The sequence below is a fragment of the Rhinatrema bivittatum genome, chromosome 1 (assembly GCF_901001135.1).
Source record: "Rhinatrema bivittatum chromosome 1, aRhiBiv1.1, whole genome shotgun sequence".
Taxonomy (NCBI): Eukaryota; Metazoa; Chordata; class Amphibia; order Gymnophiona; family Rhinatrematidae; genus Rhinatrema; species Rhinatrema bivittatum.
The window spans coordinates 763,741,170-763,768,129 of record NC_042615.1 but is presented as its reverse complement, the minus strand read 5'-3'; the positions used below and the strand labels follow the sequence as shown (position 1 = coordinate 763,768,129).

At 41.1% G+C, this 26,960-nt stretch overlaps 1 protein-coding gene across 4 annotated transcripts in view; it reads left to right on the top strand.

Moving 5' to 3' along the window:
* Positions 1 to 1,412: 1,412 nt before the first annotated feature.
* ZNF532 (zinc finger protein 532) overlaps positions 1,413 to 26,960 on the top strand; it is a 229,839-nt gene continuing 204,291 nt past the window's right edge. For 2 of the 4 annotated variants that reach the window (XR_003852972.1, XM_029579489.1), the window contains exon 1: positions 1,413 to 1,501. Coding sequence is in view for 2 of the 4 variants with exons in the window: in XM_029579489.1 (XP_029435349.1) it covers positions 1,480 to 1,501 (22 nt within the window). In the remaining 2 variants the exon portion in view is untranslated. Of the gene's footprint in view, positions 1,502 to 4,070; positions 4,181 to 4,240; positions 4,371 to 26,960 lie in introns of those variants that run through there. The other 2 variants (XM_029579507.1, XM_029579501.1) reach the window with 2 other exon arrangements.

Genomic DNA, 26,960 nt, shown 5'->3' with positions numbered 1-26,960 from the left:
CTGACAATCAATCCCCCGCCCCCCCCCCCCCCCTTCCCTCACAATGAGCCACTCGAGGTGAGCCTGGCACCCACATTACCACAGGCACTAGGCCTGCCCGCCCTCACATACTTGGATAAGGATTCGGCTTGCCAGAGGAACTTTTGTCTGACATAGGAGGTCAGGCAAAAGCCCCACCGTGTGACAGAAGCTGTTCAAAGAGAGGAGGGTAGCCACCCCACCAACAGATACATGGAAAAGACCCAAGTGAGGAGGGGTCCCTGCCCCAGGGAACAGGCCTCTTTGAGAGAGAGTGGATTTTGCTGAAAGTGTCAGTTTGTTTTTGTACCATTTGGGACTAGTTTGTCATGAGGTGCATTATTGCCTAGTGTGCCAGGTATTTCTTTGGACGTTGTGAAGGCCACGTTCAGTGCCGGTAAAAGAACTTGCATTTTTTGAACAGCAACCTGGGCATCTGCATGGTGATTTAATGTTGCCTGGACTGGTGACTGGAGAAGAGACCCTAAGGGCCTTGAAAAGGAACTCTTTTCAGCCCCCCTCCCCCCCCCTTTGTGGGAACCCCCGGGAGGTCACGGGACTAGGCCTGGTCCGTGAGCCTGCCTGTGAGGCCCTGTACCAAGGACCAGATCAGGGCAGAGGCCACACGGGAACCGGATTCACCTTACAACACCAGTCGCCTTGCAGGTAAAGATCAGAGACGCTGCGCCCCGGCATGACAGAAATTCGCTGCCAAGGGTCGGGAATGAGCCTCCATTGCCTTGGCAAGGTGCACTTTCATCCTCAATTGCTGAGCAGGGGCAGGAGCTGGGGGCTTTGGGTACACGAACAGTAGCTTCTCGCTTTCCTCCGTTTAATAACATGCCTGTGACCAAGAAGACCCCCACTCCTGCAGCAGCTCCTGCAGAGGGTCCCCTGCCCTCCCACAGTGAAATAAACCCAAGCCGCCCCCCAACCCCACACCCTGTGTGGACAGCAGAATATACAGGTCAGATCTCCGTACGAGGGCAGAAGGCACCTGGGCCCTGAGAGCACCGTGTAGCAGGAGGAATTACAAGGAAAGCAAGGAGTAGAAAGAGAGAGGCATGCTTTATGCAGGCACTCCCCCCCCCCCCCTCTGTTAGCTGCACAGGCTCTGCACTCGCTTTATTACTGCAGGGAAGTGTGCGTGCAGTGCTGGGGGGAGCACCAGCCACCGCTTAGGATCTCAGCTCGGGAGGTTGTAAAAAAAAAAAAAAAGAGAGAAAGAATAACCCAGGGAGAAAGCCCCACGGAGGGGTTTCGGGGAGACTTTGCTGGCAAGTGAAATCCGAGGGTTGCCATAGCTTTTTCTGTAGGGTGACCAGGAACCGGCTGAAACTGGTTTGAGGCAGATCAGCTGCTGAACAATGCAGCCACTGAGCTTCACTGGGATAGCTTCCTCCTTCATGGCAACCAAAAGCAGAGGAGCTTGCAGAAAGGTACCATCCCAAAACAGTATGAATGCACACTACACACTGCACTGGTATGTGGCTAATATACTAATAAAGGTTATGTCTAAATGTACAGATTTGCGACGACTGGGCTGCTTGTATGCCATTTGTTTGTCAGGATGGGCAGGGGTGAGATTTATGACCCTTAGTAAAAAAAAAAAAAAAAAAAAAAAAAAAATGCTTTTACTAGGGAAGCACCCTAAATAATGCATCTTAAAAATATATATATATATATATGAAAATCAAGCAAGAATTGATATGTATTGGTAGTAAGGCTTGTGGCTGAAAAACAAAAATTGCTGCTTTGCATGCTTTATCTTTTGCCGTGTGTTGTGCTTGTATTTGTAGGCAATGTTAAAGGATGCTGCGGTATGTTTGTGTAGATAGGCCGGAGTGTGGAAGCTGACTGCAGAATGGAGCATAAAGCTTTTGCAAGCCTGATCTGAAATGCATTTTCTGTATTGGTGCAGGCCCACTGCTTGGAGCTGCTTTTTTTAACCCTCCAGGTTTTGCAGATGTGGTGTGCCTGTGTGACAGTGACTGCTCACTGGTTAAAATATCCTTCCAGAAAGGTCAAGGTTCATGAGCTGTGATATGGTCGTTTTGTGAAGGACTGCAATGAGAGCCTGGAGAAGCAGGCGAAGGAGAACTAAAACTGAGTGTGCATTGTCCTATTGGTGGAAGGAGCTTTGGTTTGGGCGCAAGTGAAGACATGCTCTTCTGAAGGGTGGGTGAGCTTACAGGTATTTGTTAGTTGTGCTTTAGATATCCAGACACAATGCTAGCACTTAATTTCATATGGCTGGTCCTTTGAATATTCATTTGTCAAGAACAGGCCTGTACAGCACTGGGCAGAAAATGCATTCAACGGGAGTACAGTGTTCTGTGTGACAGCAGTATTGCACTTCAGTAATTCAGCTCTTAGGGGTTGGTTGATTGCCTGCCTAACTAGATCTATGTAAGTAAGGTAAAGTTCTTTTCTGGATTTAAATGTGCATAGGTTTTATGAGTGGAAATACATTTGAGTCTGCTAATCAAATTTGTTGTTTCATGAAACTGTAATGTTAAAATAAGGGAATGCATTCTAAAGGAGGATCTGCAATAGATTAGCAATGTCATGACTACCAGATCATTTTAACATTAATGAAGTAAGAAACAAGATGGGCATGTGGAATGACTGTTTATATATTTTTTTCCTTTCCAGCTTCACATACATGGAAGAATAAAGCTCCTTTCTTCCTGTGCTTTTTTTTTTTTTTTTCCCGAAAGAATGTGCTTGCATTTTGAGCTGGCATCTGGTTCTCTCTCTGAAAGCTGGAGGCCTGGGAGAGGGGAAAGGCAGGCAGCAGGACTGAACAGAGCAAAGGGAAGAACAAAGGCTGTTAGAGCTGGAGCACAATATTTTGCCTTGGGGATTGTTGTGAAAGAGCCGTTGTTAATTCCTGCGATAGGAAATCCTCGGCCCTTCCTTCTCATCCAGTGCTGCGTGGTTAACAAAAGAACTGTCTTAGCTGGTTTTATCCTACCCTTATCAAGAAGGAAAATGGAGAGCATCTTGGAATAAAAAACAAACAAACGGTGATTGGTTGTTTTGTGTTAATTAGGTTATGCTTTTTGCTCTCTGTTTTAAGAGTGCGGTCCTTTAAAATCCTTGAGGCTTTTTGGATTAGCTAAAACTGCAGAGTGGTGGATGGGAGGTAGTCAATGTGCCTGTATCTTTGGGATAGCCGACATGTTGGGGCTTCCTTCTTTTTTCTTGACCAAACAACATACAAGTATCTGATGGTATAGCAGAAGTTGTGCACACATGCTACCAGCATTTAGCTCTATGTTTCATAATTTGGCACTGGATATAATTAAAGAAATGCAAAAGCAGTTAGAATTTAACTGAAGAAGCTTTGGAGCTATACTACCAAACAGGAATTCATAGAGAAACAGTAGCTGTTGCCCTTGCTAGTGACATCAAATTATTATTATTTTATTTGCTCAAATATTCTGCAGTGGGGCTGCCGAAAGCTGTATAAGAGAGAGGTATTCAGGTTGTTTGCCTTCCTTTGCTTGGAATTCATTGCATCTTCAATACTGGGGTTTGATTTCAAAGCTTGCTGTCTGAAGCTCTTTGTGTTTTTATTTTAATTATCAGAAGTATGTCTTAAGAACATTGAGCTAGTAGCTCCTCTCCTAAGTATTATTGCTGTTTCCTGTTTTAGTCACCACAGCAGGACTTTGATTAGCATGACTCTGAGGCCATGCCTGAAAAGAGGGATAGAGGATTGGTTCTCCGAATCTGTGATTATTACAACTTTGCGTCTGCGTTTGATATTTGATCTTGGACATAGCGCTTGCGACATAGTAGTACCTTCCTTGTACTGGCAAATAGATGGCTTTGTTTTCCTGGGAACAAATATATATGTGTGTGTGCGTATATACGCATTTAAACGTACGTGAAGGCTGCGAGAGAGAATGGAAAACTGACAGTAATGGCTTCAGGGCCTGTTGTTTACAGCTGGTGTTGCAGAGGCAGGCCCTGTCTGGCTTGCCGTGGTTTTTTTTTTTTTTTTTTTTTTTTCCTCCTTCCTCTCTCACTGTGATTGCCTGCAGCTGTACCACACTGCTTCCAAGCAAGATTCTACATCCACCTAAGCTGAACATTGTGTTAGTTTGCCTGGAAGAGATAACTGGAAGGAAAAGCATAATTAGAAAATTATCACGTAAGTCTGCAAATGATAATGAAAAGAGGGACAGATTCTTGCCGTGCTGCGAGGGTGGAAGGGAAAGTGAAAAGCCAGAGGGAGGCAGGCAGCAGATGTGTATGGAAGGGAAGGCCTCAGCCACAGGCTGCGTAAGGAATGGCTTGAAAAGACAGGAATTTCCCCCAACTTATTATGACAAAGGATTCTGGTAGGCTTAAGAAAACCTTCAGTGAGTATGGGCTATGTAAATAACATAATGAAAGCTGCAGAGTTTAAACAGTGAAAGCTAGTGGTTTATTTGATACTGTGTAATCCTTGTGAGCTTTGTGATACTGGGAAAGTACTGTCTCATTGTACAGCAGGATACCATGCAGCCCAGAAAGGAACGGATTTGAACTGGGCGGCTTTATGAGAAGGAAAGATTATCCCTTATCTCTTAAAGCTCTTCTCTTAAAATTCTTTCCTGATAATTTTCCATTTGGATTGCCTTCATTTCTGCTTCATGGTGAATGGTTGGCCTGAAACATCTTCAGCATAATATCCGAAGATTTTCCTGGTAATGTTTTGGTATGCTATTTGCAACTTGCCCTAGAAAGAAACATACATTTTGGGGTTGAAATGTATAGTTGTATCGTTGTCTGTTTGCTATGTTTAGCACACGGGTGAAACTAACTGTAAGAAATCGGTTTGTACATCATTTTCTGGTTTGGAAAGAGGATCATTTGTAGGCTTGTGATATTCTGAGTGTTACTGTGTCTGCATACTGAGACTGGAAGGCATTTTGAGGAAGGCATGTTCAGAGCCTGGCTCAGGAAATGTCAATGTTTTTCTAAAAACAAAACAAGGCAAAAATCCCAAAACACATTTTTCCCCTTTTGAATATCATTAGGATGCAAGTGATCATCCAACCTGCCAGGGTGGAGGCAATAAAGAGCCACATCCATCGACATTTGTGTACATCTGTAGTTTCTTTCAAAGCATTATGATCTAGGAATTTAAGGAACTTCTTTTTTTTTTTTTACTTGCCCTAATGTTTTTAAAGATTCTGCAGTCATTTTGTGTTGGAGTTTGTGAAAAGTGCTACTTTGATAGCTTTAAAACTGAAGCGCTTTGTATATTCACTGGGCACATTTAGGGCATACACCCTGTTCTACAGGAGCTCCATCTAGGGGCAAGAGTGTAATTCAGTTTCCATGTGTTCCTTTATCAGTGGGGCTTTCAACAAGGCTGCCAGTTAGTACCAACAGTGATGGCAAATTTTGCAAAGATGGGGTCATTTCTGTTAACATGTTCCCAGCTTTGACAGTTGTTTGGCTTTGCACAGATTTTCCCACTTAATTATCACCAAATGTACCCAAGTCTATTTCCTGGGTAGTGTTAGGAAGTAATGCTCTGTTCAAGGTATATTGCACCTACTAATTGCAGTGCATTACCTTATACTTCCCACATGAAGGGCCTGATTCACTAAGATTTGTTTGCTCGAGCTCATTCTGTGACTATGGGAAACGGGCTTAGTGAGTCAGACTATAAATCTTGTTAGCAACTTCTCTACCCATTTGTGTGATATTTGTATTCACTAACATCAGTGTTTATCAAATGTGACTACAATTGTTTTTTTGTGTAGCCACCATGGATGAAGGAGTCAGCTAATATTAAGTATTCCTTATTTTCCTAATAGAACAGTCCTTACTCATGGGAGTTTTCCCCTTAACAGAGGGCACACTTTCCCCTTGTGATATCATGTCCAGCTATAAGGGAGATGTGGCCTTAAGTAGATGCCTGTAGTCTCTGTCTTCAGTAGTTGCAGACTATTGAGGATAGCATCTAGGTTAGCTCCCAGGGTCCTGGTTAGTCCTTGACTGATTGAACCTACTTGCTTCAGGGGTAACAGTCCTTAGGGATTAATTCCCTCAGGTGGAAGCTGCTCCCAGAAGAGAAAAAAAAGAGAGGAGATTTTTATTTTTATTTAGTAATTTTTCTATACCGATATTAGTGGGGACATCATATCTGTTTACATCAAACGTGCAGGATGGAAAAATACATAGTACAGGGACAAGGGTTCTGATAGGGCGTCCCTTGGCTCTGCTCTCAGTACTCTTAAGTGTCTGGTTCAACAGCCCTGGTAAGGGTTCCCATCCTTTGAGAGTAACAACAACAAAAGAAAGCTGGGGAATCGGGGGAGAGGGGATATGTAACAGAGCAGGAGCTGGATTCTCATCCCCTACCACCACTTTCTCTCCCCCTTTGCTGTCTGGGTGAGGCATAAAGCTGAAAAATAAAAAGAGAGAATTGGAAGGAGAGGAGTGAGAAAGAGAGAGAGGTCCTGTGTCACCCAGTTTAAGCACAACTATCTGGCTTTCCTGGAGGTGGTGACTATTGTTTTTTGATTTTCCTGTGGGGAGTGCTTTAGGATTAGCAGCTTTAGATCTCCATGGTCAGGTGTGTTTGAGCCAGAAAGTCTTTATATTTTGTGGAGTCTTATCCCCTCAGGCCCTCTTGATTCATCCTTGGTGGGAAAGCAGGCCAGCTCCATATTAGATATAGCCCATGACCCATGAGGAGGGGGAATGTGGTTCCCTATGGGTCCATTGAAGGCATTTTGTCCAGAATTTGTTCTCTTCATGCACCAGGCCTTTGGTGCTATGTAAAAGCTGGGTAGGACCAGCTTCCTCCCTACCTGGGCTCTCTCATGTCACTGCCTACCTAAGAACACCCCAAAAGTAGCCTAGAGCCACCATGAAGATCTCTGGTTCCTCTTCCCAGACTTTTACACAGAAATTCCTGGAGGCTTACATTTCAGGAAAAAACTTGGATCATTCTATTTCTGTGGACTCTCCAGAGGAGGAAGAGTGTTCTTTGGAGGAGGGAGGGTTAACATTAGTAAGATTATTTCACAGAGATGACCTCTTGGAACTAATTACTAATGTTATGGCAGGTCTTAAAAATTTCAGACTCTAAGGTAGATGAACAGATGGAGCGGGACCTGATCTTTCAAGGAATCCGGAAGCCGTTTAAAGCCTTTCTATTGTACCCAGCAATGAAATGAGGTTTAAATGGTGCAGGCTCTTGAACAAGATCTACCCCTTACCATTAGAAATTAGTAATAATCTTCTGAGGATTCCCAAGGTGTGTGCTCTGATATGAGCAGTTACCTGCCTTGAAGAACCCCCAGGATAGGGAAGATTGACGCAGTTCTAAAACAAGCCTTTTCTACTATTGGCATGACCCTGCAAATTGCTATCTGCAGAGGCTATGTAGCATGGGTATTGGATCCAAAAACTCCTAGAGAGTAAAGATACAGCAAGGATAGTTGGGCATGGCTTTTTAGCTGACACTATGTATGATCTTATTATGATGACATCCCGAGCAGTGGCATCAGGAGGTGTTGTCAGGAGGTTCCTTTGGCTCCATAATTGAGTGTCAACCATTGTATACAAAGCCTGCCTTTGCAAGTTCCCTTTAAAGTGGGTCTGCTTTTCAGTGAGGAGTTGATAAAGTTTACTAAAAACGTAGGAGAAGCCCAACCTCAAAGGCTTCTGAAAGTTAAGCCTCAGTCGAGCACATGGGGTTCAAGACGACAGCACTTCAGAGAGACTGAAAATTTTAAGCTACCAGATACATATTCCAGCAGGCCACTAAGTCTGTCCCATTCCTTTTGTTTGTACAAGAAAATCCAAGGGTCACTCCTCCACAGCTATAGGCTCTAATCTTCCACTTAGTGATATTCAGTGGGCCCATCCCATAATAACTCCAGTAAGTAGTTGCCTTTGGCATTTCTACATGGAATGGACCAATATTATTTTAGACCAGTGGGTATTAGACCTCATTCAAAGAGGATACTCCTTAGAATTTGTGGCCCAGTCCCACAAGCCTTTATGGCCTTCCCTTTTCTTCTGCAGCCTAGAGGGAGGCAATATTTACTACAATATCAAAACTCCAGGATCTTCAAGCCATCATACCAGCCTCTCTGGGAAAACAGGGATGAGGTGCAGGCTCAGTCTATTTCATAGTCCCAAAGAAAGATTACTCCATTCACCTCATTCTAGACATGAAAGGGATCAACAAGTGTCTCAGAGTACCACACTTATAAATGGAGTCATTCCTCTCCATCATCATGTCAATAAGGAAAGCCAAATTCCTGGTTTCCCCCGATCTGTAAAGGAAGTGAACTCTTGTGCTGTGGCGAGGTTGGCACAGCCTAGTAGGCAAACCTACTTAGACCCATGCTGACAGCTGGTGGATGCACCCTAGGCTGGGACAGAATTGGAACTTCACCTGTACCAGCCCTGTTTCCCGCAGGTTGAGCCCTTGGGTTTCAGGAGCTGGCAGGGCTTAACTGATGGTCCTACAGCACAAAGACAGAAAGGCGGTCAGGGCAGGCAGCAATCAGGGATTCACTGGGTACAGGCCAAGGGTCAGGGCAGGCAGAGAGAAGAGCAATGACTAGGTCCAGAGCAAGGGTAGATGGCAAGTGGCAGGCAAGAGAATGGTCAGTGTCTGAAGCAATAGTGAAAGGCAAGTGGCAGGCAAGAGAATGGTCAGTGTCTGAAGCAATAGTGAAAGGCAGGTGGCAGACAAGAGAATCTTTCATGTCCGAGGCAATGGTCAAGGTCAGGAATCAGGCTGAGATAGACAAGGAAAGATGATAGGACACAAAGGACCAAGATGAGGCAAGGCAGACAAGATAGGACCACCGGCAGGGCACAAGGCAGAACAGTGAGGCAAGGCAGGCAAGGAATAAAGGCAAGACAACGAGCAAGGTAACAAGAATGAAAAGTATGGGAGAAGCCACGTGCACAGCAAGGCAGGAAAACCTGTTTCTAAGGTGCTGAGGAATGAGACAGCTGAACTTAAGAGGTAGCCTCCCATGAAATCATCAGGCAGCATTGCTGGAGCTATTCCCACTATGGAGCCTATTTGAGGAGCAAGAGCACGTGTGCCCATGCCCATAGGCATGTGTGCTGACATTGGCGTTCTAGCTGTGAAGGAGGTGAGGTCATCATTGGGTGGATCAGTGGCTCTTGACAATGAGTGCAGCCAGTCACGGGGCAAGTCCCACGACTGGCCAAATGTTAGACGATCTAGTTGAAGCCTATTTTTATATGTGATCAGGGACTCCCATCAAAATCTGCTTCATTTCCTAATCCTAGACAAACCTTTTCAATTTCAAACCTTCCCTTTACGTCTGGCATCTGCACCAAGAACCTTCACTAAGTGATGGTGCTGGTTGCAGCTGCACTACGTAGTCAAGGTATATTTGTTTATCCGTACCTGAAGGACTGACTTATCAGAGCCAAGTCCTTCCAGGAAAGCAAACTAGCCTTAAATACAGTGCTACAATTGATGGAGCAACTAGGATAGCAACTATGCGAAAAGCAGTTTACATCCTTCTCAATCCCTGGAATTTTGGGGGTACCTCTTCAATACAGTGGAGGGATGGGTCCATTACCCTAGAAAGAATGGCCAAACTAATAGCCCAGGTATAACATTTCCAGACTCAAGAAGCACCCAGAATTTGGGATTATTTCCATCTGCTGGGACGGATGACTATCACAATAGATCTAGTCTCATGGTTCAGAGCACATGAGATTGTAGTCTCACCTTCACCCTACACCCTCCCCCCCCCCCCCCCTCCCCACACACACACACACACACACAGTGAGAAGGAGCCTAGGATGGGGATAGAATCCTTAACCTGTCAAAGGCATGGATTTACATCCTCCTCTCTGGGTCACCATAATCACGGATACCAACATGCTCAGTGGGAACCCATTTCTAGGGGCAGTGGTCAAACAGAGAGTCAATATTTGTTGATAAACAGATTAGAAACAAGGGCCATCAGATGAGCCTTACTCTCCTTCCTGCCTCTTAGAAAAGGAAGGTAGTCAGAATTCTATCAGACAATGCTACAACAGTAGCATTCATGAACTAGCAAGGAGGCACCTGCAGTCACTCTCTGGCAGATGAAGCACTCCATGAAGTCTAGGGGGCACTCCATGAAGTTAGCATGTGTCACATTTAAAAGTAATCGGAGAAAGTTCTTTTTCACTAAACGCACAATTAAACTCTGGAATTTGTTGCCAGAGGATGTGGTTAGTGCAGTTAGTATAGCTGTGTTTAAAAAAGGATTGGATAAGTTCTTGGAGGAGAAGTCCATTACCTGCTATTAATTAAGTTGACTTAGAAAATAGTCACTGCTATTTTTAGCAACAGTAACATGGAATAGACTTAGTTTTTGGGTACTTGCCAGGTTTTTATGGGCTGGATTGGCCACTGTTGGAAACAGGATGCTGGGCTTGATGGACCCTTGATCTGACTCAGTATGGCATCTTTTTATGCTATTCAGATGGGCAGAATGAAATTTGTATTTCCTATTCACCTAAGAGGGAGTCAGTTGGGCCACTAGATGATTAAGGGGTAAAAGGGCACCTAGGGAAGACAAGATTATAGTGAAGAGACTAAATGAATGCTTCAGTCTTCACTGAGGAAGATATAAGGAAGTTACCCATACCAGCAATTATATTTAAAGGTGACAATTCAGGAGAATTGAAATACATCACAGTGAACCAGGAAGATATAATAAGGTAAATTGAAAAACTAAAGAATAGTAAATCATCTGGACCAGATAGTAAATATACCAGAGTGTTGAAAGAACTGAAAAATGAAATTGCAGACATACTTCTTAGTTATTAGTAATTTGTAAACTATCTTTAGAATCATCTACCGTACCTGAAGATTGGAGGATTGCCAACGTAACACCAATTTTTAAAAAAGGGTTCCGGGGATGATCCAGGAAATTACAGGCCAGTGGCGCCTGACATCAGTGCTGGGCAAAATAGTTTCTGCCATCAAAAGAATAAAAATTACCAGACATATATATAGACATAATTTAATGTGACAAAGCCAACATGGATTTAGCCAAGAGAAGTCTTGTCTCACCAATATGCTACATTTGTTTTTTTGAAGTTGTAAATGAACATGTGGCTAAAGCCATTTGATATAATCCATCTATTTCCAGAAAGTGTTTGACAAAGTCCCTCATTAGAGGAAGTTAGAAAGTTATGGGATAGCAGCCAATGTCCTATTGTGGATTGGGAGCTGGTTAAATGATAGAAAACAGAAAGTAGGGCTGAATGTTCAGTTTTCTCAATAGTGAAAGGTGAATAGTGGAGTATCCCAGGGATCTGTTCTGGGGCCACTGCTTTTTAACATATTTATAAATGACTTGGAGATGGGAATAAAATTGTGGATAACAAAATTATTCAGTTGTTAAATCACATGAGGATTGTGAGAAATTTGAAGAGGACCTTGCAACACTGGGAGATAAATGGGCGCACAAATGGCAGATGCGGACAAGTGCAAAATGGATGCCCTTAGGGAAGAGCAGCCCAAATTATAGCTACACAATGCAAGGTTCCACATTAGAAGTCACCAATTAGGAAAGGGATCTAGGCATCATCATGGATAATATATTGAAATCCCCTGCTCAATGTGTGGCAGCAGCCAAAAAAGAAAATAAAATACTTGGAATTATTAGGAAAGTAATGAAGAATAAAACAGAGAATGTCATAATGCCTCTGTATCACTCTATGGTGAAACCGCATCTTCAGGCCGATACAACACTAATGCGCTAAAAACATGCATCTAAAATGGACGCACTTTTTTTTTTTAACACATGCACAATCACCTCTCCAGGGCACTTCATGCAATAGGGATAAATTGTGCATCCCTAGTGTGTCCATGGCATCAGGTGCCCAGGAGAAGTGGCTGTTCGCGGGGTTAGGAATACGAATGTTCAACTTTACAAGCATCCATTTTCCTAACCTGACTGCCAACAAGACATATTTATTTTTTTATTTTTATTTATTTTCCTACATTACCTCTTTTTTTCAGTTCCTCTGACTTAACGTTACCGTGATGTTAAGTCAGAGGAAGTACAGAAAAGCAGTATTTTCAGCTTTTCTGTTAATTTTTGGGGCTCCTCAAGACTTAACGCCAGCTCTGGAGCTGGCATTAATTTTTGAGGGTAAAAATGTGCACATCAGGCACACACTTAGTTATTACCCCTTATGTAAAAAATAATAGCCTCATCAAGATGGCATTTACATGTGATGAGCGCTGTTAGCTATGTATTGGTTTGGATGCGTGTTTTGGATGCACTAATCATCCCTGTTGTTCTGGAGGTGGACCCTTGGCCTGGCGCAGGATTGGTATGGCTCTCTGAAGGTTCCCAAAGGGTGCCTGCCGCCAGGAGGTGGAGCACACGAGGAGCCAGAGGTTACCTGCAGCTTTGCCAATAACAGTCCGGGGGCTCTGTGGGTTGAGCCCTTGGATTCCTGGACCGCCGGGGCTTAGGTGGGCCTCTGAAGGTCTCCTGGAGAGGTAGCGGAGAGGTGTGCCCACCAAGAGCAAAGGTGCATGGCTAGTGGAGAACAGATAAGCTAGACCGGAACAGAGTGTACCGGAGACCACTGGAACGGAACAGGAACTGAAGGTCCTCCAGTCAGGATAGGCAGTGCCAATTGGTCTAGCTTGAAGAAGGCCACGGTTAACGTCAGAACAGGCAGGCCTGGTGGTCACAGGAGAAGCAAGGAGAATGTACAAATGGAGCTCAAGGGTCAAAGCCAGGGTATCCATCCGAGGTTGGTCAGCCAAAGCAAAGGTCAGTTCCAGGTATCAGTCCGAGCATGGTCAGTGGCAAGCAGAGGTCAGTTCCAGGTATCAGTCTGAGCGTGTTCAGTGGCAATCAGAGGTCAGTTCCAGGTATCAGTCCGAGAAGGTACAACCTGGGTAGCAGAGCGTGGAACAGGAATCAGGAACAGACGCTGGAACACAGGAAGGACCACGGGAACGCAGGAACACTGAAACAAGCACAGGAACAAGGAACGCGGGAACACAGGACAGCAACTAGCTTCACACAAGTATGATGACCCGTTTGCCAAGGCGAGGAACTGAGGGAAGGCCCTCGCCTTATGTAGGACGCTTATGTGATGTCATCGGGAGGTGTCCGGCCCAAGGTTCCCGCCCTGGGCCCTTTAAAAGAAGGAGCGCCGGCCTCACGCGCACCTAGGGGCGGGGCCGAGAATGCCGAGGATGTGGTGCCCCTGCTGGAGCTCCATAGAGAGGCCTTTGATGACAAAGGTGTTCGGGGCAGGCGCTGGGGACGCCGAGAACTGGCAGCTGCTGCTAGGGAGACCAGGACGGAGCTCTTGGATGGGAGCCCGAGGTGAGTAGGCCCGATCGCGGCACTATCGAGGCCGGGATGCGCAACAATCCCCTTGTTACATGGTATTACATTGGCCTCCTTGAGTGTGCAATTCGGGTAACTGTATCTCAAAAAAAATATAGCAGAATTAAAAAAGATACAAAGAAGGGTGACCAAAATGATAAAAGAAGAACGATTTCCCTATGAGGAAAGGCTAAAGAGATTAAGACTCTTTAACTTGCAGAAGAGATGGTTGAGGAGATATATGATAGCTCTGTAAAATAATAAGTGAAATGGGTGAACACACATCAGTATTCTTTCAAAAAGTACAAAGACTAGGGGACACACAACAAATTTACTAAGTGAAACATTTAAAACAAATAAGAGAAAATAATTTTTTACTCAATGCATAATTATGCCCTGGAATTAATTGCCAGAGGATGTGGTGAAAGATGTTTGTGTAGCTAGCATTAAAAAAAGGTTTGGATGAGTTCCTGAGGGAAAAGTCCATAAACCATTATTAAATTGAACTTGGAGAAATCCACTGCTTATCCCTGGAATAAGCAATATGGAATCTATTGACCTTTAGATTTTCTGCCAGTTGCTTGAGACCTGGATTGACCACTATTGGAACCAGGATACTAGACTTAATGGAGCTTTGGTCTGACCCAGTATGGCAAGTCTTATGTTCTTATGATCTTTTGTTCTTATCCTATATCACGGGACCTGAGAATGTTCAAGCTGACTTCCTCAGCAGAAACAGGCTGGATCCCAGAGAATAATAACTCAGCCAGGAGGCATTTCAGATAACAGACCAATGGGGACAACCAGCAATGGACTTAATGGCAACTTGAGAAAATGCAAAGACAGACAGTTGCCCTAATATGGCCTTGGCTGAATGATGTCTTATTTTTATTTAATTTATTTATTGGGATTTTTATATACCAGCTATAACAATATTTATCCAAGCGGTATATAATAAAAAAATGAACATAATAAAATTCAATTAACAAGGAAATAAAAGAAACTGACAAATGATTAATACATAAACAAAAACATATAAAATAAAGCCTATATATCAGAGCTGATGCAGATTAATAATTGCATGCCTGAGAGAAAAGCCAAGGTTTTACAGATGTTCTAAATTTTAAAAATTTAACTCCATTCAAATGTTCAGGGGATAGCATTCCAGAGGGCTGGTGCTTGATGACTAAATGAAGACTCATGAATTACCTCGTTTGTAGAAATCATTTTTGAGAAGAATGTAAAATCTAAATCGGAGAATAGGGAGTCAGTAATTTAGAGAGATATAATGAGATCCCAGAAAGAAGGGCACGAAAATTCAAACCATAGAATCTTGAATTTAATACATTATGTTACTTGCAACTTATACAAATTCTGTAAAACAAGGGGAAAATGATCATATTTTCTTAGGCCATAAGTAACTTTAGCAGTGGTATTCTAGAGTAATTGTAACTAATTAATTTGGGAATTAGGTTGGCCAAGAAAAAGAGAATTACAATAATCAGTTCTTGAGATGACTAAAGAATACATTAAAAGTCTGATAACATGACATTCCAAAAACAGATGGAAGCGACTTATGCAAAAAAAGGATTTTTGAACTACCTGGGAAATGTAGTATGTGGAAGCAAGATCCCTAACAGGAATTGGAAAGCCTGCCATCATGGGAGGGGAAGAAGGAGCAATTGCTTTATAATTAAACCACAAGCTTCAGACTGTACTTGGATTGACATTGAGCTTGTTGGAAGATAGCCAGTGGGCTACCTGATCCAAGCAATTGTTGAGGTCCAGCAGAGAAAAATTACTTTTAGTATTAAAGATGGCTGAGCTTAAATAGATGTTGTAAACCCAAAGTTCTGAATTAAGGTGGTTAATGGAGACAGGAAGATATTTATCAGAAGTGAAGTGAAAATGGAATGGGTACTCAGGAATGTCTTAGTGTCTCAGATCTTAGTCTACCAGAGCCCCAAGTGACACATTTATTTCTTGGTTTTCAAATCCTCTGGCAAAGTGGGGAAAGACTTCTGGATGCTGTATGGTAAGGGAGGATCTTTTAATAGTAGTTATTCTAGCTAGTTCTGCTTTAAGTTGAGCCAACTCCATTTCCATTATAGAGATTTTCAAACAGATTGGGCAAGCTCTGAGCCTCCAGATGGTCTGCCTTAGGACTAAAGCACCACACCTATTGCATTGTATAATAATTATTTTGATTATGTTAAATTATTTGTTAATTATCAAAATAAATCTATATTCAAACATCTTATGACCACTTAATGTGATTTAAGATCTTTGGTTATCTGCCTTAAGAAAGTTGTAGAAGAAAAACAAAATCAGGGGTGGCTGAGAAAGGGGTAGGGAGAGAGAGGGGTCAATAACTGTTGAAATTAGCAGCAGAAAAATGTTTAAAAAGTAGAGACAAAAATGTTTAGAAAAAAGCACTTAACGGTTGGAGTGTTGGAATCTCCCTGTATCACGTTACACACCAAAATGTGTCCCAGGTCTTGTTTTGACTGGATATTTTTTCTAGTACCTTCAGTTCAATGGCTCCTCCTCGTAGAGGCATGTTTGCACAGTAGGGTCATTTAAGAGCTGCTACAGAAGGCCAAGTAAAAGCATGCAGGTAGCCGCACAGCTGGACATAATTTGTTTTCTTAGATGGGCTAAGCATATCAGACCACCCTTTAGGCCATTGGTCTCTCAATGGGACCTTACTTTGGTTCTTAGGGCCAAAATGGGTCCTTAGAATCAATAAAGCAGTCATCCCTAAAAGATCTCTCTTTAAAGATGACATTTTGGCTAGACATATCTTGGAGGTACAGCCCTATCATGCAAGGACCACTGCTTGGTCTTTTCATCAGATTCAGCCACCTTCCAACCGGTCCCCTCATTTTTGCCTAAAGTACTGTCTCTGTTTCACCCGAATCAGGTAGTATGCCTTCTGGGCTTCAATGATAACCAGTCAAAATATAGAAGTTCTGAACTTTTACCTGTAGGACATCTGACACCCATTCTTAAGGTATTGAAAAGTCACAAACCCCTTTCAGAAGACAGATGGGTTATTCATACTATACGGAGGTCTGAGAAAGGGAGAAATAGACTCCAAGCCTACAATAGCCAGATGGATTAAGGAAGCAGTCATCTCAGCTTACCTTTTCTGGGATAAACAGGAACTGACTTGGCTCCAAACTCCACCAGAACATAAGCAGCATCATGGGCAGAAGTATCAATGGTCATCCCAAAAGAGATCTGTAGAGTGGCCACCTGGTCCTCTCTTCATTCTTTTACTAAGCATTACAAACTGGACTTCCTGGCCAAAGCAAGTGCAGCCTCTGGCGCAAGCATCCTTAGAGCAGCACTCTCTTCCTCCTGCCCAAATGAAAAACAGCTTAGATACTTCCCATGAGTAAGGACTGGTCTAATAAGAAGGTAAGGAAAGTGAAATTTGATCTTATCCTTTTCTTGAATCCTGCTAGATCAGACCAGGGGTACACAGTACTGCTAGATCCTAAAATAACTCGGGAGCTAGGTACTATCTCTTCTATTTTTTTCCATTCAATTCCTACTCCCCTCCCCCAAGGGGTTAGAATTTCCAGACTCTATCCCTTCGCAAAAAAAAAAAGAAAGGGTGATTAAGAAAAGAAGAGAAATATAAATTTAAATATTTAAAATCAGACCTATTTGTATCAGTTGAACACGGAAACCACAGAGAGCAAATGAAGGGATCTCTCTCCCAATCTCTTTGCTTGGGGTTACTTACTTCAGATTGCTATAAGGTAGTTGTCCCTTTCTTGCTCTGACAGAAGGTTACTGCAACAGCCTAAAGCCACACCTCCCTAGCTGGACATGATTTTATAAGGTGTCAAAAAGATTTGTCAAATGTCTCTAGCAGCTGTTCAGGAAAAAATTCCCATGAGTAAGGATTGGCCTAGCAGGACTCAAGGAAAGGAAATTATCTGGTAATATCAAATTTCACCTTTTAAACAAAAATTGGCAATGCAGTCTCCAGTGAGAATTGTTAGCCACACTCTGAGGCCACCAACATGTTTGTGAGAATCTCTACCCTATACAATTAGCAAGTCTTCTGGTTTTGCATTGTGGCACATTTTAAAATCATCTACAAAAATCAAAACATTGATAACGAATATTGAATAGCAGTATTCCAAGCACTGCCTCTTTTTCTCTCTGTGTTACTTAATTTCAGTTTATATATGTGGCATTCATTATGATCCACTGGTACCTGACTTTGAGCAAATATTTTATCCATTCTTAAATGGCATATGAAAACCCAGTTTTCCATAATTTGAAAATCAGTCTTTTGTAGGCTGCTGTAACAAATACTTATCATAATCCTGATAAACTATGTTAATCATATTTCCCTTAATATTCTTGATAACCCCAGTAAGATTGGTTTAGCATTGCTTTTGAAATCATGCTAATTCTTGCTAATCATTCCCCTCCTCTCTACATATCTATCTTCTTTTCATAATCATATCCAGTATTTCCGCTAGAATTGTTACATGATATGTGAATGCCTGCGTCTGATGTAGATAGACTGAATATGGGGACTACATTTGGCTCATTTCTAGAAATATGCAGGTGGAATGTTTTTAGTTTAGTTCATTTTTATTTTGGGCAGAATTTTGTTTTATAGGCTTTTTTAAAATTCATTTTTTAGGGTTTTCATTGTGAGAAATAGAGTGCATTATTTGCAAATCGTGTACTATATATATCCAGGCCTGGATAACCAGAACATTTTCAGGTTTTTTGGAGGCACCGTGCATTTGTTTCAGGTAAAACAAACTGAAATGAGAACGGGCTGTTTTCAATTTGGATTACCCATTTATTAAAAAAAAAAATGCCCATCCTTATTAATTTTCACTTGTGAGGAGCAAGCTCTCCTTTGATTTTTCAAATAGTCATTAAAGCCTCTTTTTTTCATAAGTGGTTCATCATATTCATACATATGGGTTATTTGACTATATTTGGTGTCAAATGGATGACTTCTTCCAGAGTTTTCCACAAATGTATAAAAGCCATTCACTATCTATGTGCTGTAGTTCTCACTTTGCTGTGGCCCCCATGGCTCCCCTCAGTTCTTTTTTGTCCACTGCTGGAACTATCAGATGTATTTTCTTCTCTGTGGGCCCACAGATTTGCTGGAAAGATTTCTTTTTGTTCTGACTTTGGCCAAAAACCTCCCTAGTTCTTTCCTCTTATAGGTTTTTGGCACTTTCTAAGTATCATTTGTTTCTTCAATGACTCCACTGAGCAGGTCCATGCTTTTCCTGATGCAACAAGTACCAGTGAGTCATTGGGTCAAAGCTTTTTTCCTTCTTTTTGCATCATCTAATATTAGAGGACAATTTTGCTTAGTTGATGATCTTTACCATGTTTGAGAAACAAGCATGCAGCTTTAAGATCTGTCCAAAATTCAAATACTATAAGTGTCTATGACAAAGTTATGCTCACTTGGGCTGTGGAATCTTACTTGGAATGATTTGGATCCAGAAGATCAAGCTTCTTCACTTCCATGCTGGTAAACAAAAGTCCTGCTTATCAAAGCTGGGATGGAAGGCTCAGTGTTAAGGCCATGGAGCTGTAGCGATCCTTGGTGTTAGAGACCCTCATACATTTTGACTTTTTGGTCGGGGGACAGAACCTGATTGAGATAAATTGCATTTCTCTTGCTGGAGTTGAGACAAGAACTCTGGGCACTCAAGTATGGAGCTGGCACCAAATATTGATCTGAGGTTTTAAAGTATAGATGTGTCTCTTCAGTGTATGGTTTCAAGAGCAAGAAGATTTCACACCATCAAAAGTGGCTGTATCTGGCAGTGAGCTCTGTCTGTTAGGCAGAGGTAGTGGAATACTGGTCTCCAGAGGTCCATTCTGGAACCTTTGACATTGACCTCTAGAATACCATGGAGAATGTCCACTCCCCTATGAGGCTCATCCTTGTGCTTTCATCAGCATTTATTGAGTCAGAGTTGGATAGGAAAATTGCTATAGTGTTCACTTGGAATGCAAAGGGCATCAAGATCCCTCATGATGTTTCACACAATCCTTTGCCTCCCCTTTACCACCAGAAAAGTTAGCACTGAAATAGGATGAGTACCCTAAGCCTGTCATGGTGCTATCTAAGCCATGTTAGTTAAATCCATTCAGAAAGGGAAGCAACTCCTGCCTCTTGACATTGTTTAGTTCTAAAGCCCAAAGGACCAAGTTTAATCCACAGATATTCTGGCTCCAGGGTTGGTACATTCCAGATATTCATTCAACTTTTATTATCTGAATTGAAGACTGAGAAATCCTGGGGTCCTGGATACTCATCAGAAAAGTACTGTTCCAAGGAAGAATACCTAGCTGTCCTCCCACAGGACCCTTTCTACTATAGGCCAGGAGTAGGTCTCTATCTAAAAAGCTTTTCTTCCCTGACTTTGTCTAGAGAAGGAAAAAGCTGTCTCCTTTAGGTTACAGATTGAGGTTGAGCCCAAGGCTGAAGGTACAGAGAAGGGCAACCAAAATGATAAAGGGGATGGAACAGCTCCCCTATGAGGAAAGACTGAAGAGATTAGAGCTGTTCAGCTTGGAGAAGAGACGGCTGAGGGGGGATATGATAGAGGTCTTTAAGATCATGAGAGGTCTTGAATGAGTAGATGTGAATTGGTTATTTACACTTTCGAATAATAGAAGGACTAGGGGGCATTCCATGAAGTTAGCAAGTAGCACATTTAAGACTAATTGGAGAGAATTATTTTTCACTCAACACACAATAAAGCTCTGGAATTTGTTGCCAGAGGATGTGGTTAGTGCAGTTAGTGTAGCTGGGTTCAAAAAAGGTTTGGATAAGTTCTTGGAGGAGAAGTCCATTAACTGCTATTAATCAAGTTTACTTAGGGAATAGCCACTACTATTAATTGCATCAGTAGCATGGGATCTTCTTAGTGTTTGGGTAATTGACAGGTTTTTGTGGCCTGCTTTTGCCTCTGTTGATGGGGCTTGATGGACCCTTGGTAAGACCCAGCATGGCAATTTCTTATGTTATTGACTTCCTCAAATATTTAGATACACCTAAAGAGTTTGTGCCAGTGCCCATCCACTCTCTTTTCCATGATATATGAATGACAATGTGGGAAACCTGTCACACTTTTAGGCAGACACAAATTATCATGTTCAGTCAGTTAAAGGATTCAGCAAGTTCCAGCAGTCTCACCATAGTATGGCAGTCAAACCATCCTTTGAAGAGTCAAATTAGGAACTTGATACTCTGTATCCATGTAGCTTCTTTCTTCTAGAAAGAAGCATTTCCTAAATGCTTTGATCTAGTTGCACATAGTTTTTTATGAAATCTACATGATGCAGTCTTGGAAATAGTCCAGGAATTCATAGAGTTTCTCCTTCAAGAGAAATAGAGCTTAGTCATCTGTTGAAAACCAGAAAGTTGTGTAAGAAGCATTTGGGTCACATTACCTAAGATTCTTATGAAGCAGCACTGAGAGTCCCAACCATGGCTGTTGAGGCCTGCAAACTTAGATCATTGAGGGCTTTTGGCCTTTATGAAGATGTGCCTAGAAAGCATCACATATGTGCCTTGCAATGGTGGGAAAACTCTTTGAAGATAAGGCCGAGAAAGCAGTGGAACCCACAAAAGACTATTAGCCTACACTTTAAACTCTATCCTCTGCTACCTTTCAAATAGGAATGTAAATATTGTTTTAAAAATATCTGCTTAAACTATTGAAATTATAATGGTTAATCTTTTAGCCATTCACAAGAAGGAACAAGAAATGGGAGAGTGTAGTGCTGGAGTGGACTGAGAACCCAAGTCTGGAAGTGAGGTGGCTATTGTGAGTCAGTTCAAGACTGATGGAGAGAAGCAGTAGCAGCCATTCAATTTCAGCTTGACAGAGCTAAATTAGCTTGAATTGAAAAATATAAAAAAAGTGATCTTATTTCACTATATTAAACAATTCTAAATTCATAAAGAGAAGCAATTATGTTTATAATCTCTTCAGCACTGTCACATGTATTTAAAGCAAGATGATATAAATATTGTTCTTTCATAACAAAGAGGCAGCAATATAGTATAATCATTTACCATGCCAGGTGATGTACAATTATTATATTTATTTTTTGTTATGCACATAAAATGCAGTCCAATCAATGTCATCAGAGCATATCTCTTGCAGTAACACAAAAACTTTCCAATCAATAGTTTCATAGTACCCATATTATGTCCAAATTTTTTCCCTTTCATAGAGGAAATCATAAAAACGTATTGTTCTAAAACTTCAGTAATCAAAAAAACTTTTCACATAGCTTTTTGCAACACAATCATATGGTGGAATAAACATCTTTCTCCTGAAATGTCATGAAATTTCCCAATGAGATGATCAAATCTAGACACAGCACCTGTTAACAGTCCAACTATCATCTGGGGCACAGCTCTTCTTCATGGACGTATTCTAAAAGTAATATAAAAGAATATAATATATAAAGCATAACATAATGTTGAAAAGATATACGTTCTTCTCCATGTACCCATTCCCTTTCTGACAGACTGCATCCTTTCAAAAGGTGCTTTAAAAATGGTGGACCAAACCATTCAAATGTTTAAAAACACCCTCATTTGAACAGACCAATCAAAATGCTCAGAAAAAACACTCCATTCAATATCTTTATTTAGCCCGCATAGGACAACAGTATTCAAAGTATGAATCCATCATTGTTCATAACATAATATAACTAAGTCATGATCACCATCCCATATGTTAAAAGCTGAGGACCGGATTTTAAGACGTACGCACATCCCGGCGTGCACAAATGTATGCCCAATTTTATAATATACGCGCACAGCTGCGCTCATGTTATAAAATCCGGGGTCAGCGCATGCAACGGGGTGCACACTAATGCACCTTGTGCGCGCCAAGCCGTAGGGAAGTCCCGATGGCCTTCCCCATTCCCTCTGCCCCCCAGCCCTATCTAAACCCCCCCAACCTTTATTTTATAAGTTGTGCCTGCCTCTGGGCAGGCGTAGGTTGTGTGCGCCAGCTGACGGCAGGCCCACTATCCCGGCCACAGTGCCAAATGGCCGCTGTGCCTGGAGACTCTGGCCCGCTCCGCCCCCAGACCGCCATGTCCACCCATGCTCTGGGACTTACGCGTGTCCCGGGGCTTTATGCGCACCGCTGGGCCTTTTGAAAATCCCCTACTGGATTTACGCGCGTAGAGCTTTGAAAATCTGCCCCTGACTGTTCCAAAACAAAAATTGTTAAATCATGAAACTGGTGCACAAAAGCTTTTCAATCTTCAAGTAGTGGTGCCTCCAATTTTTCTTGATTTATGGAAAATTATTTTTATTCATTTCATAGGGCATACATGCATAACATCCAAACATCCAGCATTGCTTTGCATGAAAAACAAACACTGACAAAATTAAAAATATATTTTGCAACCATCCGACATAATCACATGACATACCCTGAAACCCCAAGCTTACCTTTCTCCCTTCCAAAACTCCCAACCCTACGTAGGGTATTCATATGTCTTATTTTTAAAGAATGTATAATCATACTATGGAGTCAAGCAGTACATGATTTCAGAAATGGATGCCAGATCTTCAAGAATTTCTCCAGTGCTCAATCATGAGTGTGTAATGTACGGATGGTCTTCCCCCACATATTTCAACTTACATGGACACCAGATTACAGATGTGTTTGTCACAGATGTATTATTTTTATTTTTTTATTTTTATTTTTTATATACCGACATTCTTACATCTGATGTAAATCATACTGGTTTACATTAAACAGAATAGCAGGAAATAAATTTCCATAGTCTAATACAATGAACATTTCTAATTAAAATTGTTAACAATGTAGTAGAACATTTAAAAGTATGGTGAGCAAACATCAATCGAGGAAGTTCAGAGTCAGAAAAAGAGTGAGGGCATACAGAACATCTCCCATATGGATAATAACCATAATTGATGTGAATATGATCATCTGAAGGAGTTTTAGAAATAAACATAGTATACAACATTGTCATGTATTTTACGACCCCATGTAAACACAAAAATTGGTGGGTCTTGAAACACAGTGTGTGACTTCAGAATGGTCTAGTGTAGTGTCTAATGACACATGGAATTAGAAACATTTTGGAGGTAAAGGGAAATACTCAGACCAATTGTATGCATTTGGATTGTAACAAAATGTTCTAATTAGACCAATGTGCATGAATGTATGCCTGTTTAATAACATGCAATGGAGATCCTCATTGCTAGAATCGATTTTTTTATCTCCACTGCTTGGATCTTAAATTCACTACTAGTTGACCACAAACAACTTAGGTGTATAAACTGGCAGAGCGAATGATTGTCTCTTATTTTTTTTAGATAATGTCTAGAGTATTTCAAAATCAGGTTATGATCAGTATTTTTCTTATAGATAGAAAACAGAAACTGTTACTGATGTAAAGTAATGACAATATAAAAGCAACAGAACAGGTGCTTACATGATGTATAAATTGTAAATTAGAATCATACTTTTTAAGCCATACAAAGAAATTGTTCAAAGTCTCCATATCCCCTGACCAGGTTATGAAAATATTCTCAATGTACCTTGGCACCAACTAAATAAAGCTTTTATAGAAACTATCTCTTAAAAAAAAAAAAATTCACAAACTCAACTGAATATAAATTGACCTTATCTGAGACCATTGTGACCCCCATTTGTTAAAAAAAAATTGTTGATCAAACATTAAAAAATGATTAAGGAGAACAAAAGATGATGATTGCACCAAAAATGTGATAAGTGTGAGAATGAGCAAAGAGCAAAATTCCAAACATTTTTGAATAATGAATAGAGCACCTCTTTGTGGAATATTGCTATATAGAGCTGCAATATAAATGGTAACCAATAAAATAGTCAAAAAGACCTTCATATGATTCAAAGCAGGTGATAAATGTCAGAAGAATCTCATATATAGAAAGGTAACTTAGACACAAATGGACTGAGAAATGTATCAATAAACACTGATGATGGTTTAAATAATGATCTTTAGATGAAATTATACACCTCCCAGGGGAATTTTTCAAGGACTTAAAAATCTTTGGTAATATGTAAATCACTGGCATAATAGGACAATTAACTGATAAAAAATAATATTCTTTTTTCATAATCAAACTATGGTCAAGACTATCCGCTAAATATACATCTATCATTTTACATCTAATGTAGGACGAGGCTCCAGCGGGAGATAAGACAGGACAGGATCAGATAATTTACGTCAAATTTCCTTGCATATTAAGATGCAATCATGATCACAATAGCACCTCATTTGTCAGCAGGTTTTAGAACAATAGCGTGATCTTGAGGAAGAGAAATCCGAGTTGACACTCACAGCAAGAAAAGTTAGAATATGACCACAAGGATGTATTGGCTATAGATTTTAAAGTATTCAATACTGACTCTTGAAAAATATAAATGATACGATCATTGGTACCAGGAGGAACCCACTTTGATTTTTTAGAAACTATGAACAGCTGTTGCTCAGATGAATCTGGAGTCTTAGAGGAAAAAGAATTCCAATCTTATACTCTTAAATATATACAAAAATTGTTTCATTTAGAAACAATCCAAAAAGGCAGTAAGGTCAAATGACAGTCCTTTATTTAGAGCTGCAATTTGAATGGATTTCTACTCCTTACTAGATAAATTTATCACTGATTCTTCAAAAACTGTATTCGACGAGTGAGGTTATCAAATTTGCAGATGATACAAAACTATTCAGAGTAGTTGTATCACAGTCTGCTTGTGATTTATTACAGAAGGACCTTGCAAGACTGGAAGATTGGGCATCCAAATGGCAGATGAAATTTAATGTGGACAAGTACAAGGTGTTGCATATAGGGAAAAATAACCCTTGCTGTAGTTACACGATGTTAGGTTCCATATTAGGAGCTACCACCCAGGAAAAAGATCTAGGCATCATAGTGGATAATACTTTAAAATCGTCTGCTCAGTGTGCTGCAGCAGTCAAAAAAGCAAATAGAATGTTAAGAATTATTAGGAAGGGAATGGTTAATAGAATGGAAAATGTCATAATGCCTCTGTATCGCTCCATGGTGAGACCGCACCTTGAATACTGTGTACAATTCTGGTCGCCGCATCTCAAAAAAGATATAGTTGCGATGGAGAAGGTACAGAGAAGGGGATGGAACAGCTCCCCTATGAGGAAAGGCTGAAGAGGTTAGGGCTGTTCAGCTTGGAGAAGAGACAGCTGAGGGGGGGATATGATAGAGGTCTTTAAGATCATGCGAGGTCTTGAACAAATAGATGTGACTCGGTTATTTACACTTTCAAATAATAGAAGGACTAGGGGGCATTCCATGAAGTTAGCAAGTAGCACATTTAAGACTAATCGGAGAAAATTCTTTTTCACTCAACGCACAATAAAGCTCTGGAATTTGTTGCCAGAGGATGTGGTTAGTGCAGTTAGTGTTGCTGGGTTCAATAAAGGTTTGGATAAGTTCTTGGAGGAGAAGTCCATTAATGGCTATTAATCAATTATACTTAGGGAATAGCCACTGCTGTTAATTGCATCAGTAGCATGGGTTCTTCTTAGTGTTAGGGTAATTACCAGGTTCTTGTGGCCTGGTTTTGGCCTCTGTTGGAAACAGGATGCTGGGCTTGATGGACCCTTGGTCTGACCCAGCATGGCAATGTCTTATGTTCTTATGGTAGGCCAGTTCCTGTTAGATAAAACTGAACCTTTTTCTTGTAAATTTGTTCGTGAAGGATGATTCATCTCGTTCACCATATGATGAGACTTGCCAAAGCGAGATATATACAAAATTGTTACTTCTAAAAAAGGTTCAGGGGAACGTTTAGAAGGCATCGATTTTTCAAGTTCATCACCAGAAGAATCATCTGAAGAAGTCACAAATGTCACCTTACATTTTTGATGGTTCAATTTTGGTTTCATCCAGAGGAATACTAATTCCTACTTGTAATCAAGCTCATCTCTCATGAATTTTTGAAATCTATGCTTCTTCAGTCCTTTAGAAAATTAATTAATGGAAAGAGTCAATTCAGATAAGTGGTTAGCATATAAATCTTAGAAGTCTGAGTTTTTATATTGCTTCACTTTTTGAATTTAGAACTAAATCAGCACCATGATGATCGCACTGCCAGTCTGTAAGTGTCAATGCTAGTCTAGGGATCACTTCTCCTCCTCTCTCACTTGCTCCCATAGCAGCTTGTGCTAGCCTTCATCACACACTACCTTGGGGCTCTGGGTCCTAGCTCCTACTGTTGTAACTGTTGTAAGGGAATTTATAGATTATATGGTTAAAAAGTAAGGCTCAAGACTTAACAGTAAGAAAACTAATTGTTTAATATTTTATATCCTTCTCTTGAACCACCCTCCATAAGAGTATTTATTTATTTAAAATCTTTTGTATACCGCCTACACAATTTTTGTTAGATCTAAGCAGTTAACTTAAGTGAACATTCATAAATTAAGGAGGAGGGGGGAAGGGCGGGAATTCAAGGAAAACAGTTTTAAAACATA